At 38.5% G+C, this 13,622-nt stretch overlaps 1 protein-coding gene across 3 annotated transcripts in view; it reads left to right on the forward strand.

The window, feature by feature from the left end:
* Positions 1 to 13,622, forward strand: part of LOC131050789 (alpha-aminoadipic semialdehyde synthase) — a 293,987-nt gene that overhangs the window by 37,544 nt on the left and 242,821 nt on the right. For 2 of the 3 annotated variants that reach the window (XM_057985051.2, XM_057985052.2), the window contains exons 6-7: positions 3,800 to 3,973; positions 4,132 to 4,223. In XM_057985051.2, the coding sequence (XP_057841034.2) occupies positions 3,800 to 3,973; positions 4,132 to 4,223 (266 nt within the window). Of the gene's footprint in view, positions 1 to 3,799; positions 3,974 to 4,131; positions 4,224 to 7,958; positions 8,064 to 13,622 lie in introns of those variants that run through there. The other variant, XM_059216164.1, reaches the window with a different exon arrangement.

Raw genomic sequence — 13,622 nt, forward strand, 5'->3', positions numbered from 1 at the left:
TATTCTCTTGGTTTCTTCTAGTTGTAGTTTCAAGTTAGATATGACTTGACTGGACTCATCTAGGGACTGCTTCAAGAGACCTTGTTCATCTACTGTTGCGTGCTTGACCTTCTTGAGTTCTCTTCTTGTTTTACTCAGTTCCTCAAGAGCACTTATAAGCTCTCCTAAATCCACTTCAGCCTCAATATCCTCTTCTTCCTCATCTTCACCAATTGGTTCATCAAGTGCCATAAAGAGGTTAACTTTTGTCATTTTCAGCAGTCATATTCTGATGCACTTTCTTCATTTGTGGCATCATCTTCAATAGTATAAACGCTGTTCTGCTTCCGGTAGCCTCTCCTTCCCTGCCGGTAGACATTTCTTTCTCTATCTTTCCCAGCAGATTTGCTAAACTCTCTTGACTCATCTCCACCGGTTTCATTGTAAGGACACTTTGCAGCAAAGTGTCCAACCTTACCACAGTTGAAACATTTGATTGGTAGCTTTCCTTTATACTTGCTAGATCCTCTTTTGAGCTTTCTGACAAAGTTTGCTACCTTTTCATCAGAGTCTTCACTAGATCCTTTATGAGTAGCTACTTCTTTGCTCTTTTGGGTGGTGTTGAACGCTGCTTCTTTTCTTAAGGAAGCATCACCGGCCATTCTCATCTCATAGGCTGTTAGTGAGCCAAATAGTTCATCCATTGAAAAGATCTTCAGATCCTTGGCTTCTTCTATGGCAGACACCTTTGTATCACACGTAGGTGTAAGAGACCCAAGTAACTTCTTTACAAGGGTCTCATTTGCAATTTCTTCACCAAGCCCTTTGATGGTATTCACAGTTTCATCAAATCTATGAAGATAATCTGCAATCTTTTCATCATTCTTCATCTTGATGCCTTCAAGTTGGCCCCTTAGTGCTTGCAGCTTGGCTTCTTTGACTTTTGCATCTCCTTCAAATAATCTTTGCAGTTTATCCCAAGTTTTCTTGGCCAATGCACAGTGCATGACTTTGAGAAACTCATTATCAGTCAGTCCGCTCAAGATAGCATGTTTGGCCTTTGCATTGTTCTCATACTCCTTGGCATCCGGATCAGTGGGAGGAACACTAGGGACAACATACCCATTCTTGACAGACAACCACACATCAAAACCAAGGGAGGAAATGTAGGTCTCCATTCTTCTACTCCAAAAGGCATAGTTGGATCCATCAAACATGGGGGCTTTTGAGGAAGCAGATTCATTTCTTGCAATTGTGTTCAAGTCCAAAAACTATCCAAGGTTTATAAACAACCGGGAACCTAGGCTCTGATACCAAATTGTTGAACACAGAGTACCACTGAGAGGGGGGTGAATCGGTGGTTCCTAAACTTTTTGACTTTAAAAGAAATTCGAAATACTGGTTATTATCTTAAGCACCAAACAATCAAACCGGTAAAGCAAAAAGGGAAACCAAAGAGAACAATCACATAAATGCAACCCACAACACCAAATATATGAGGAAAACCCAATATGGGAAAAACCTCGGTGAGAAATGCTGCTAAAGACTACTGCTCCAATCCAACCTCACAAGTAAAACACTGGATTACAAAGATTTAGGGCACCAACCCAAGGAGCACCAACCCCTTCCATTTCAGGGCGCCAACCCAAGGAGCACCAACCCCTGCACCAAGCTCCAACTTGGTGATGTATATATTGAAATACAATTTAGATACAATTAAGGCTTCTTGTTGCAAATGAATTCTGCAACTCTTGATCAAATGGCTTATGGCTGGTTGACAGTCTTTTCTTTGCCATTGGATCTCACACTATCGGTTGTGAGATCACTATTTAATTCTTGGCTTCTCTTCTCTCTCTCTCTCTCACAGTCTTGCAACTTACTGTGCCATGCTTGGATGTTGTCTTGCTCTAACACACCTCACCAGTTTTGCTTAACTGTTGGACTTGCCACAGTTATACCGGTACTCAATTATTGCCGGTTAAACCCTCTCACCGGTTTGCTTGCTCACTCACTTTGCAACTTTCTTAGAATAAATTCTAAGGCAAAATGTTCCTTCTCTGCACTTAAAGCTCTCTTTTCTCTTTTTCTTCTCTACAAGCATCAACCTTCTCTATTTTGAGCTCATGTATTTATATTCATGGTTTCTCGCCAAGAATGCATTCAAACACTGCAGTGTTAGGTTTTCCTTTTCCAACTCAATCTGAATCCCCTCTGATATGATCTATTTTTTGAGGGATATGATCTTTATGACAATGTTCAATCACCAATTGAACTTTGCATTCCAATGTGCGTTTTCTATATCTGGAGTTCTGCACCACGCTTTTTTGCTTTCCTTTGTCACTCGCCATTAATGGATTTGCTGTTTCCTTCACCTAACAGGTACGAAGATCAAATCTTCTTGCAAGATTAGTGCGATTGCTTTTCCAGCTAGCCTTCCTCAAGCCGCAATCTTGTGGCATCCTCCATGACTTGCGGGTTCCTCATAAAAGCCAACCTGCATGCAGATTTGTTACATCGATGCACACTCCACCGACTTGTGCAATACCTCCACCTGGCACCTAGCTGTCATGCTTGTCGACATCCTCCTTTGCTTGGATTCGTATGTCAGTTTGATATACTTTGTCGACCCAGGTTGACTATCGGTTTAGCTTATCTCACCAGTATGACCATCAACCATCCTTTTGGTTTTGTTCACCGGTTGCCTTCATTCCAGTTTATGCCTTACCGGTAGATGACCCGAGTCATGTGTGCCGGTAGCCTTCCTTCTATCTGCTCACTCTCATGTGTATCACCATCATATCGGTCACCACTTCTAACTTACCAGTGACATTGCCAAACCGGTTGACATCAATGACAACTTTGTGCCAAATTGCCAACACATCATATATCGTTCATTTACTAAGCCTTGAGATCTAACTAACTCAATTCCACCCTAAAGAAAAAGGCATGAATTGATCCCTTCCTAGCAACCTAGGACATTGTACCTCCTCAAGTAAAAAGGTTAATAGCTAAAGACACCACTAGAGAACTAAACTAAGACAACTAACCTAGAAAGCAGAAAAAGTGGGGGTCCCCATTTGCAATGAGGCTGATATGTGAATACCTCAGAACACCATGCTTAAGAACTAATAGAATTTTGGACATTGGTTCCGTACATTAAGGCACCTTGACCATCTTGATTGAGCCTGAGCTTTTTTGTCATATTCCAAAGGATTTTGTAGCTTGAACAATAAAACAAACTTTTAACTGTGAAAATTTATAATAGTAATTAGAATACATGTGTTTTTGAGATGTCTGTCCAAAAAAGATACCAATGTCAAGGAGCTTCTCTTAGAGCAGAGCAATTCTTTTTGTATAACTATTCACTTTCAACTGCAGCTGCTATAAATAACAATTGCATGTAGCTAAGGAAATAACTTTTCTATTTTTTTTTATTTCAGATTTAAATATTCTGCTCATACGAGCATCTATTTGAGACAAATTCAAGCTCTTGCAAGCACTTAATAGAGACTAATACAAGATCTTTGTGAGCAAATCCACTAGAAGTCATTTATAGAAGACCAAGAGTTATTACCTAGAAATCCACCACTAGAATAACATATAGATTAGAAGCTAACTATGGAAGACCAAGAGTTACAATGTAGAAATCCACAATAGATGTCCCTATGGGAATTTGAACTCGGGTCTCCACAATGAAAACCCAAGTCTTTAACCACTTAAGCTCAACACTTGAATGAATTTTGGTTTTACTGAAATTACTATGTTTTATGATTTTGTTTCCCTTTTGGATCGTAAGTTTTCAATTTGTTTGTGGATTCAGGATTCTTAAACCTTGGATATTCTACTCCATTTCTCTCTCTAGGGTCTTCTTATATGTATTCCTCTCTCAGTACTGCTAAAGGTGCTGTTATTGCTGTGGGTGAAGAAATAGCTGCTTCAGGCCTTCCATCTGCAGTCTCTCCCTTGGTTTTTGTCTTCACAGGTTCAGGAAATGGTAAAGAATGCTACTTTATATTCCAATTTTTTCTTCTGTGGCTTATTGCATCTATGTTTACTTCTGCACGTTGTCTTTTTCTTGAAGAACCACCTAGTGCGTTTCATCCTTCGGTATAAAAATTTTCTAAGAATTATTTTTTGTGATTTTATTCTTAGTCTCACAGGGTGCACAGGAGATTTTGCGACTTCTCCCTCATACTTTTGTGGATCCATCTAAGCTTCCAGAACTCATAACATCAACAAAATATGTACACTTTTAATCTCATATTGGTTATTTTCATTTTGTTAACTCTGAAAACTAATTGGAAGACTTTTGTTATGACAAGGTGAATAGTGAAGGAGACATTTTTATTTTACTTTAATAATTGGAAAATATTAAGCTTATTTTGAAATTCCATATTTGCAAAAGATGGCCTTGAAGAACCTGAACCAAATAACTATTAAAAAATCTCTGTTATTTGCTGCAGAAAGATAGTAGCTCCAACTGTCAGGCTCCCAATACATCATAAAATACTAAATAGTAAAGAAAAGAGACAATAGGTTTTTAAGGAATGCACACACTAACCCTTCAAGCCAGGAAAAAAAAGAGATTCGGCATGAAGAACCTTGATAGATAAATTGGTGGCATAACAAACATAAAAAAAATGTTTGTTTGTCTATAGGCCTATAGAAACAACCAATAAGAGTGGAGATAACTATATTAATTTCCACAAGTGACGAAAAGTTTTTTAATGGTCTCAAGAATACATTAGTTACAGTAGAAAGATGTAGACTAACCAAACATATTGGGCCTAAGAAATCTCAGTCTAGTATTGGTAAAGATAATAAGGTAAACATTATATGAATGTATTAAAAGCAATTAATGTTGAACAAACAAATGCCAGTGCACATTATATTGGTGTGGTTGTTTACCCACCATGTAGTTAAGGTTACTTAAGTTAATTAGTTATTTTCTAGGTTGGGCTAATTAGTTATTTTTCTATTTTAGTAGTTAGGAAAATAGAAAAAGTAGGTCATACTGCAAGACAATCAATCATGTTCTGCCTTTATTCCTCTTATATCCAGGAGGTGTGTGGGTATGTATGAAGATTATTATATTTTCCCAATGTTACCGGGAGAAATATTTTGGGGACAACTTTTAAAAAATTAAGGAAAATTTTAAAAATATATAAATTTTCAAATATTCACATGATAGTGTTGATAAGACAATCATCATATATATCATTGAACCTTAACACATAATATTAGAGTTCAATTGAGATTTTCATTTCATAGAAATTGACATTGTCCATATATATTATATAAAAATCACATCAAAATGCCCAAAGGCAGCAAGTTTCAACTACAAAACGATAAAAAATATCAGGTGCTTTTAATCAGCATCTCCTATCACTGTATTAAAATTGGAGTTTGTGTCACTACCACCATGCAAGGCCATCTTATCTTGATCTAATGGAAGTGGAACCCCAAGCAATACATCATGTCCGTCCTCATCATTAACCTGTTTAGTCTCTTTGAGATAAGCATTCCAATGTTCATCTTGAGTCTGACGATACTTGGGAGTCTATCAGTCTTGGAGTCGTAAGGCACTATATATAGCCACTAGCTTCTTTGATCGTCTAGAGGTAAGCCTATTCCACTTGTCTAATTGGATGAAGCTATATGTAGACCGGTTCTTCTTTGTAGTAGAGGTGTTGAAAACTGATAGCTAGATCGGATTATAAACAAATGTATCTACATTGGGCTGGGCCCAAAATTGTTTAGTGTAACTTGTAGATAGGGCAGGCCAAATTTGGGCGGTAAAATCAAATATGCATTTGAGCGATCATTTATGTAATTGGGCTGGGCCCAAACTCATGTAGCTTGTGGTAAAGGCAATCAAGCAATAACGTCTTAATAGGTCAAGACCTATTTAGACGATATACATAATATTATTAAATTAACAAGGCAGGCCGACTTGAGACTTGACACCACAAGTCAAGTATATAAGCAAGTCTTTTGCATGGCATAATCAATCAATCATACAAAGCGAATTACTTCTCCAATATTCATCTATGCACTCAGCTAATTCCTTTTGAAGATCAACGAATCATCTGTCAACACATTTAATGAACTTCTACATCAAGCATAAGATCTTCGGTGAATCACTTCTGATCATCAGCAAACCATCTCTGATTACAAGCAGCGAATTACTCCAGCAGAGATTAGCGAATTATCTCCTCTGATTAGGCGAGCCATCTAGAGTTTTCGAATCTGCTTGAGGACTGGCAAATATTCCTAAGGGCTGGCGAATGTACATAGCAAACTGAGTCTTTAGTCAAGCGAACATTATCCAAGATTTGTGAACTAGTTCTTGTCTGAACGAACTTCATTCTGGGACAGCATACTCCATTCTCAGTGGTTCTGATCTGATCTTCAGGGCAGATTGACATATATCAGATAAGTTATGTGTTGTGCCCTAGCTGGGTGAAGATTTATTAAGCTACTCTCAATAATCTAATCAGATCTACATTTATTGTTGCTGGGTTTTTCCTCCAAGAGGGAGGTTTTCCCAGGGTATCTGTGTGTGATTTGTGTTTGTTCTTCATTGCATTCTGATCTTTGCTGTTCATTATTTAATTTGATTTCTTAAATTAACATGGTATTAGAGCTTTAGGTTTATTATAAAGTAATCAGATTATCAGTTATCCTTCACTTTCACTTTGCTGTTTTAGTTTTGCAAGATGGTTACAGGACTAAAGGTTGAGGACAGACTTGATGGTGCTCTCAACTTCACTTCTTGGAAAGTTCGTATTCTTCTTGCCCTTGAAGAGGTTGAGCTGTTACAGTTTGTGCAAGACAAGGATCTACCTGAACCCTCAGATCCAAATGAGTTAAAGTAGTTCAAGAAGAATGCTCTTAAGGCAAAGAAGTTTCCAATTTATTCTGTGAAGGTTCATCTTGTTCCAGTCATCTCCAAGTTACCTTCAGCCAAAGAGATGTTCAAACACCTAGAAGGAATGTTTGAAATTGATACCATCAGCCGGGCTCTTACTCTGAGGCAGCAACTTCTTCAAATCAAGATGAGTAAGGGAGATTCAATCACGTCCTTCTTCATGAAAATTTCAGAATTGAAGGACCAAGTCAGCTCCATTGGAAGTGAAGTAGTGGACAAGGATATTGTCATGATTGCATTAAATGGTCTCTCTGATACTTGGGATCCATTTATTCAAAGCATAAGCGGAAGAGTTGAATTTCCCTCTTTTGATCGCCTCCGGTCTGATTGCATTCAAGATGAATCTCACCTAGCTGCAAGAGGAATGCTCAAAGCACTCATGGAGGTGACCATCATGTGCTTGCATCTCAACATGTCAAAAGAAAGGGTGATCATTGGAGGAAGAACAACTTCAAAAGAGATAGAGACTTCAGATCTCCTACTGCTTACGATTCAAGGAAGAAGCCAAGGGATCTTTCACGTGTCCGTTGCTTTAGATGCAATAAGTTTGGACACTATGCTAAAGAATGTCAGAATCTGCCCAAGCAAGGAGAAGCGAACCTGAATGAAGTTGTAGATTCAAAGGATAACGAAGACTTCCTCTTCATTTTTGCCTTATCTAGCCATGTGCCAACTGATAGCAACACTTGGTTGATAGACAATGGTGCATCCAGACATATCACGGGATACTGAGAACACCTCTTAGACTTAATGGAGAAAGAGTCCAATCTTCATGTGGTAATTGGTGATGATGCTCAGTATTCAGTAAGAGTTTTTGGCAATACTTCCTTAAATTTGGAATCTGGTATCTCCTTGCATCTTAGTGATATTTTATTTGTTCCTAGAATTAAAAGAAATTTAATCTCTATTTCTGCCCTAGAAGATAAAGGTTATCAAATAGCATTTTCTAGGGGTAAAGTACTTGCTTGGCCTAATAAATCTAGTTTTAAATCTGCTTGTGTTATTGGAAATAGATATGATAGTTTGTATAAGTTTTCAGCTAATATTGTTCGAGCACTCATCCATGAAGCTCCCGAATCTAGCAAGCTATGGCATAGAAGGCTTGGCCACCTTCACTTTCAGGCACTTCCCTCACTTGAAAAGATGGTTAAAGGTATGCCTAAACTTAGTTATTTTAATGATGATACTTGCAAAGGTTGTGCATTAGGTAAGAACACTAAGAGTCCATTTCATAAAAGTGAAAGTAGAGCTAAGGAAAAATTAGCACTTGTTCATTTTGATCTGTGGACCCATGTTTGTTCCTTCATCTAGTGGATTTCTATACTATGTTACATTTATAGATGATTTTTCTAGAAAGACTTGGATTTATTTTCTAAAATCTAAAGAATCTGATGAAGTGCTAAGTAGGTTCAAAGAATTTAAAGCCCTAGCTGAAAATATGTCTGGTAAAAGGATTAAAGTGTTAAGATCTGACAATGGAGATGAATACACCTCAAGTAGTTTCAATGACTTTTGTGTAGAGACAGGAATTAAGAGGGAGTTCTGCGTTCCTTACAATCCTCAGCAAAATGGTGTGGTTGAACGAAAGAATAGAGCCATTGTTGAAGCAGCTAAAGCAATGATTCACGATCAGGATCTATAGACTTCCTTATGGGCCGAAGCATCCAAGACTGTTGTATACATTCATAACAGATGCCCTCATCGTGTCTTGAAGAAGATGACTCTTGAAGAGGCCTTCACTGGAGTCAAACCGGTTATTAGTCACCTAAGGGTTTTTGGAAGTCCTGTCTATGTTCATATGCCGAAAGAAAAGAGAACTAAGCTAGAGCCATCCGGGAAGAAAGGCATCCTTGTTGGATACAGTGAATTCTCCAAAGCATTTCGTATCTACATTCCAGGACAAAGGTATATTGAGGTAAGTAGAGATGTTACGTTTGAATAAAATATTGCTTTTAAGAAATCTAAAGTTTCCCTTGTCAATGATGATAAAGAGGTTAACAATAATCAAAACATGGATATTGATACTAACCCTAAGATTTAGAATGAATCTTTTGAGCCTCTCGAACCTATTGAGCATGGTGATCCTCTTGAACCTCTAGATCCAACTGATGGACCTAGAGATATTGCAGTTAGCAAGAAAAGGCCACTTTGGGTTAGAAGCACAATTCAAGAAGCAAAAAATTTTGCAGCTTCTAGTGGCACTTTTAGAGAAGGCAGGAGACCTCAGAAGTTCTCCAACTATGTTGCAATGATGTGCAACATCATTGAGACTGAACCATCCAGCATAGAAGAAGCTATGAACTAGCAAGCATGGAAATTAGCTATGGACGAAGAGTATCAATCCATCATCAAGAATAATTTTTGGGATATTGTACCTAGACCTAAAGGTAAGTCTGTTGTTTCTTCTAAATTGTTGTTTAAAATTAAACATACTACTAATGGTAGTATAGAGAAATATAAAGCTAGATTTGTAGCTCGTGGTTTTTCTCAAAAGGAAGGCATAGATTATGAAGAAACATTTGCTCCTGTTGCTAGATATACTTCTATTAGAACTATTATAGCCATTGCTGCAGCTAAGGGTTGGAAGTTACATCAGATGGATGTAAAGATTGTCTTTTTAAATGGTGTCATTGAGGAAGAAGTCTATATTGAGCACCCAGAAGGATAAGAGACTCATAATAGAGAATCACATGATGCAGATAAAAGAAAGCTCTTTACGGCCTTAAGCAAGCTCGTCGACCTTGTTATGAAAGAATTGATAAGTACTTGGTTAGTTTAGGGTTTTGTAAGAATGATGTTGATCCTAACATTTACTATATAGTATTTAATGGTGAAATGCTAATTCTGATTTTATATGTTGATGATTTATTCCTAAATGGTGAAGATAGTCTCATCATTAGGTGTAAGAAAGCATTAGCTACTGAATTTAAAATGAAGGATCTAGGTCTAATGCATTACTTTCTAGGGTTATGTTGACGTGTATTTTGTACACAATCATACACAAAATAAAATACCCAAAGGCATCTTATCCTCTCTTGAATAAAGTCGCTAACTGCTGAAGATATCGCAAGAAGGATCAGTTAGGATGACTCCAATGTTCTTTTTAGTAGGGTCTCTACGTGTGGATAAGCACCAGTGGTCGTTGTGATTGCTGTGTCATCAAGGGGCCTTACGTCGCCAAAGATTTTAAACTAAACAAGCTTTTCAAAAAATATCAAAAGGATAGGGTTTGCAAGAGGTCTAATCTAGTCTAACCCTAAGAATGACTCAATGTGGACAAGACTTGGTGAGATTCTACCAACTTCAATATTGCCATAAATTAACAACTCAATTGAAATTGATGCGATCTTCTAAGGTAACAAATGATTTTTCAATACATCAAAGATCAAGGACACTACCACGAAGGTACATATCCAAGATACAACAACGATTGAAGGTTTAAGCGATTCAAGTATCTCCAGTCGACCACGCAAGGCGTTCTTACAATTAGCAAGAAGCTAGTGGTTTGGAAAGCGAATCCTACCAAAGATCAAGTCCAACACTTTGTCCTTCGAATTAACACACTACATTGATTGAGAATGATTCAAGAAAAATGAACAACCATGAAGATAACCAAGAGAATTGCAACAAAACACCATAACTTCAATATTTTATTGATCTCAAAGCCATCATGTACAACAATTGCTTGAATTCCTTTCTCAAAGCTCAATCTTGCTACAAAAGTAAATTGCTTCTAAAACTCTAATCTCTCTCTAATACATCAATAATCTAATCTTCTAATTTTCTAGTTACAAAAATGAAAGAAATAAGGGTATAAATAGCATCCTCAATTACAATGAACGGTCCAGATCGAAAAGAAGATCAATGGCCAAGATTATGACACCTAAACCCTAATTAGGGTTTGTTACAAATAGCCTCCTTTTTACTGAACAATATTAAATGCATAGCCAAATATTAAATTTGGCACAAAAATCTAGGAGACATAGACCAATGACAATTAAGGTGCCATGTCATCTATAACAACCTCTCATCTAGAATCTTATTCCCTTTCCAATGCTCCTTTTTAGCATATGCAATGAATCTTGATACGATTCCTTCGATCTCAGCAATTGGAATCTCGGGAAGATTCCTCATTCTTTCTTCTAAGTGGATGACCTGATCAAATGCCTTGAGAAGAGCAGCGTCCCATTCAGGTTCAAGTTCCTTAGTCTTTTCAATCAGGAGCATGGTAGCAAACATCTGGTCCTGATGCTCATCTGTGATAACATTTGCATCCTTGCAAAAGATGACCTTGATTCTATCCTCCAATTCCTGCAAATCCACATCTGTCTCAACTTCGATCCTCCTGCCAAGAATGGTACGTAGTACCTCAAATACTCTGTCCTGGATCGGGTGGATAACCTCCTCAACATGGCTACATCTAGTACTGATGTCCTCAAAGAGAACTTCCTTCATCTGGAGTAAGGTTGACCACTGAAGTAAACTATGAGGTCCTCCATCCATGATCTTTTCTTGTGCTAAGACCTTCCTTGATGTTTGTCTGATTACTTGCAAGACAGGAATGATAACCTCTTTGGTATGAGCAAAAGCAGCTACTGTTATCATCAAGTTGTGGATGATCTCAAGAACCTGGATAGCTCGGTGAATGGTCTTCATCATCCTTGTTGCAAATTCTATGGCAATTGTATGAGATTTGTCCATCCAAGTACTCATATGCTGGACCATACTCCTGAATCTCTCTGCGTCACCAATTGATTGAAGGGGAAGTGCTTGTACGGGTGATCTTGCTGGATCCTGACGTCCCAAAGGCTGATTGAGATGGCTGAAATATGTTCTCCATGCACCGACCTCTCTCTCAAGCTTTCTATTCTTCTCCATTTCTTCTCTAAGCTTGTCTTTCAATGCCTCAAATGAATCGGTGGCATCATCCATTATCTGTTCGGCTATGGATGGACCTAGCTCAAATGTCTCTATATCATATTCCTCTGCTAGGATCTCCCCTTCATACTTGTCCACTGCCAATGTAGCTATCTGCAATTTTCTGGATCCAGTCTCATCTCTAATCATCTTGGACATCTTGGTAGCCTTCCTCTTCTCTGTCACTTCCTGGGAATGTCCGACAAGGCTCTCCAAATCAATTACATTGTCTTCGTCCTCAACCACAATTACCTTCGTTAATCTTTCCTTCAACCAATCTGGAATGGCAGATCTTGTTTCTCTAACCTGTATCTCCTTATGCAATGTTTCTTCTTCTCTGGGAGGAGATGTTACCTCGTCATTGTTCTTATCTTCATGTAGCTCATAATCTTGGAGAGATCCACTTGGTGACCTTTGAGGTGCCTGTCCCTCTTCCTGTCTATCATTCTGTACCATTGACTCCATAGACTCTTCCACTTCAAGTGTCCTCTTCTCTTGTCGAGAAGATGTGCCGGATGAGCGATCTCGGTTGGCCCCTTGCTTCTTCTTGGAAGATTCTCTCTTCTCATGTCTTTCTTTCCTCTTCGAGCCTCTTGGATGGAGATTGCCTTCACTTGCACTTCGAAGGTTGCCCTCACTTGTATTTCTGGGATTAGGATTGCCTTCGCTTACACTTGCTCCACCTTCAGCTGGTTTCTCTTCCAAAGTGAAAGTCATAGCTATGCCTTGCTCTCTCAACTTCTGATGCTGCACATCAACCCATCTGCGAGTACAAGACAAGACTGGAGCCATCAAAGCATCTAGATCCACAACCTCGGGCTCATTCCAATCTAACCTCACTGTTTTGCTATCTCGATCATAGGATGATTGGAGATGTTTGCCACTGTCCTGAGCTTGGTCGGCCACTCTGTAAATCTTGTATTTCCTGATGAAATCCAAAGGCAATCTAGAATGCATCTTTCTTTTCACTTCAAGATCGTCTAAGAGATTCATCATAAAATCTTCTATCTGAAACTCATGCTTAAATTTCCTACCAACTGTCTCCTCTATATATCCATGTGGATCAAAGCTCTCCCTCAAGGCAAAGAATGAAAAAGAATACAAAGCTAACTCCTTCTCTGTGTCATCCATGGCTAAAGCATTAGGACATACCTCAACTGAATTATCCAATATGATAGGTACAGGAACTCCATTTCCATGTCTGTGTCTGAATGCTTTCGCATAAGCTGCCAACTGTCTTGTTACCTCAAGTAACACAATTCTGTCTGTCGGATATCTTGGCAACATGTATGGAGGTGAAGGACATCCATGAACTCTAATATAAGTAAACTTCGGAAATTGGATAAACCAAGCACCGTACCTCTTTACTAGTTCCTGTGCATCCTGAGATAGTCTATTGTGAATCCCACCTTGCAACGTCCTTGTGATGTTCATCGTGAAGGTATCATTTACTAACTTGTAGTTACTTCCTGGCGGATGATGCAAGTGAACATAGGAATCACAAACTCTGACCTCACCGGGTCCTCTTCCAATCACTCCTCTGTGAGATAGTCCTGCGTACTCAAAGCTCCTGATCAAGGCATATATGACGTATGAACTCATGTGGAAGGACTTGGTAGCCTTCAGTCTCCTCAACTGTACATCCAAGCAATGGCTAATCATTCTAGCCCAATGAATTGTTCCTTTTCCCTGAACTATGACCTGGATGAAGTAAAACATCCACTTCTCAAAATAGAAGGCTTGAGGGGCTCCTATGACTCGGTTGAGCATCGTTATCAAATCTCTGTACTCCTCC

Source organism: Cryptomeria japonica, chromosome 2 (assembly GCF_030272615.1).
Source record: "Cryptomeria japonica chromosome 2, Sugi_1.0, whole genome shotgun sequence".
NCBI lineage: Eukaryota > Viridiplantae > Streptophyta > Pinopsida > Cupressales > Cupressaceae > Cryptomeria > Cryptomeria japonica.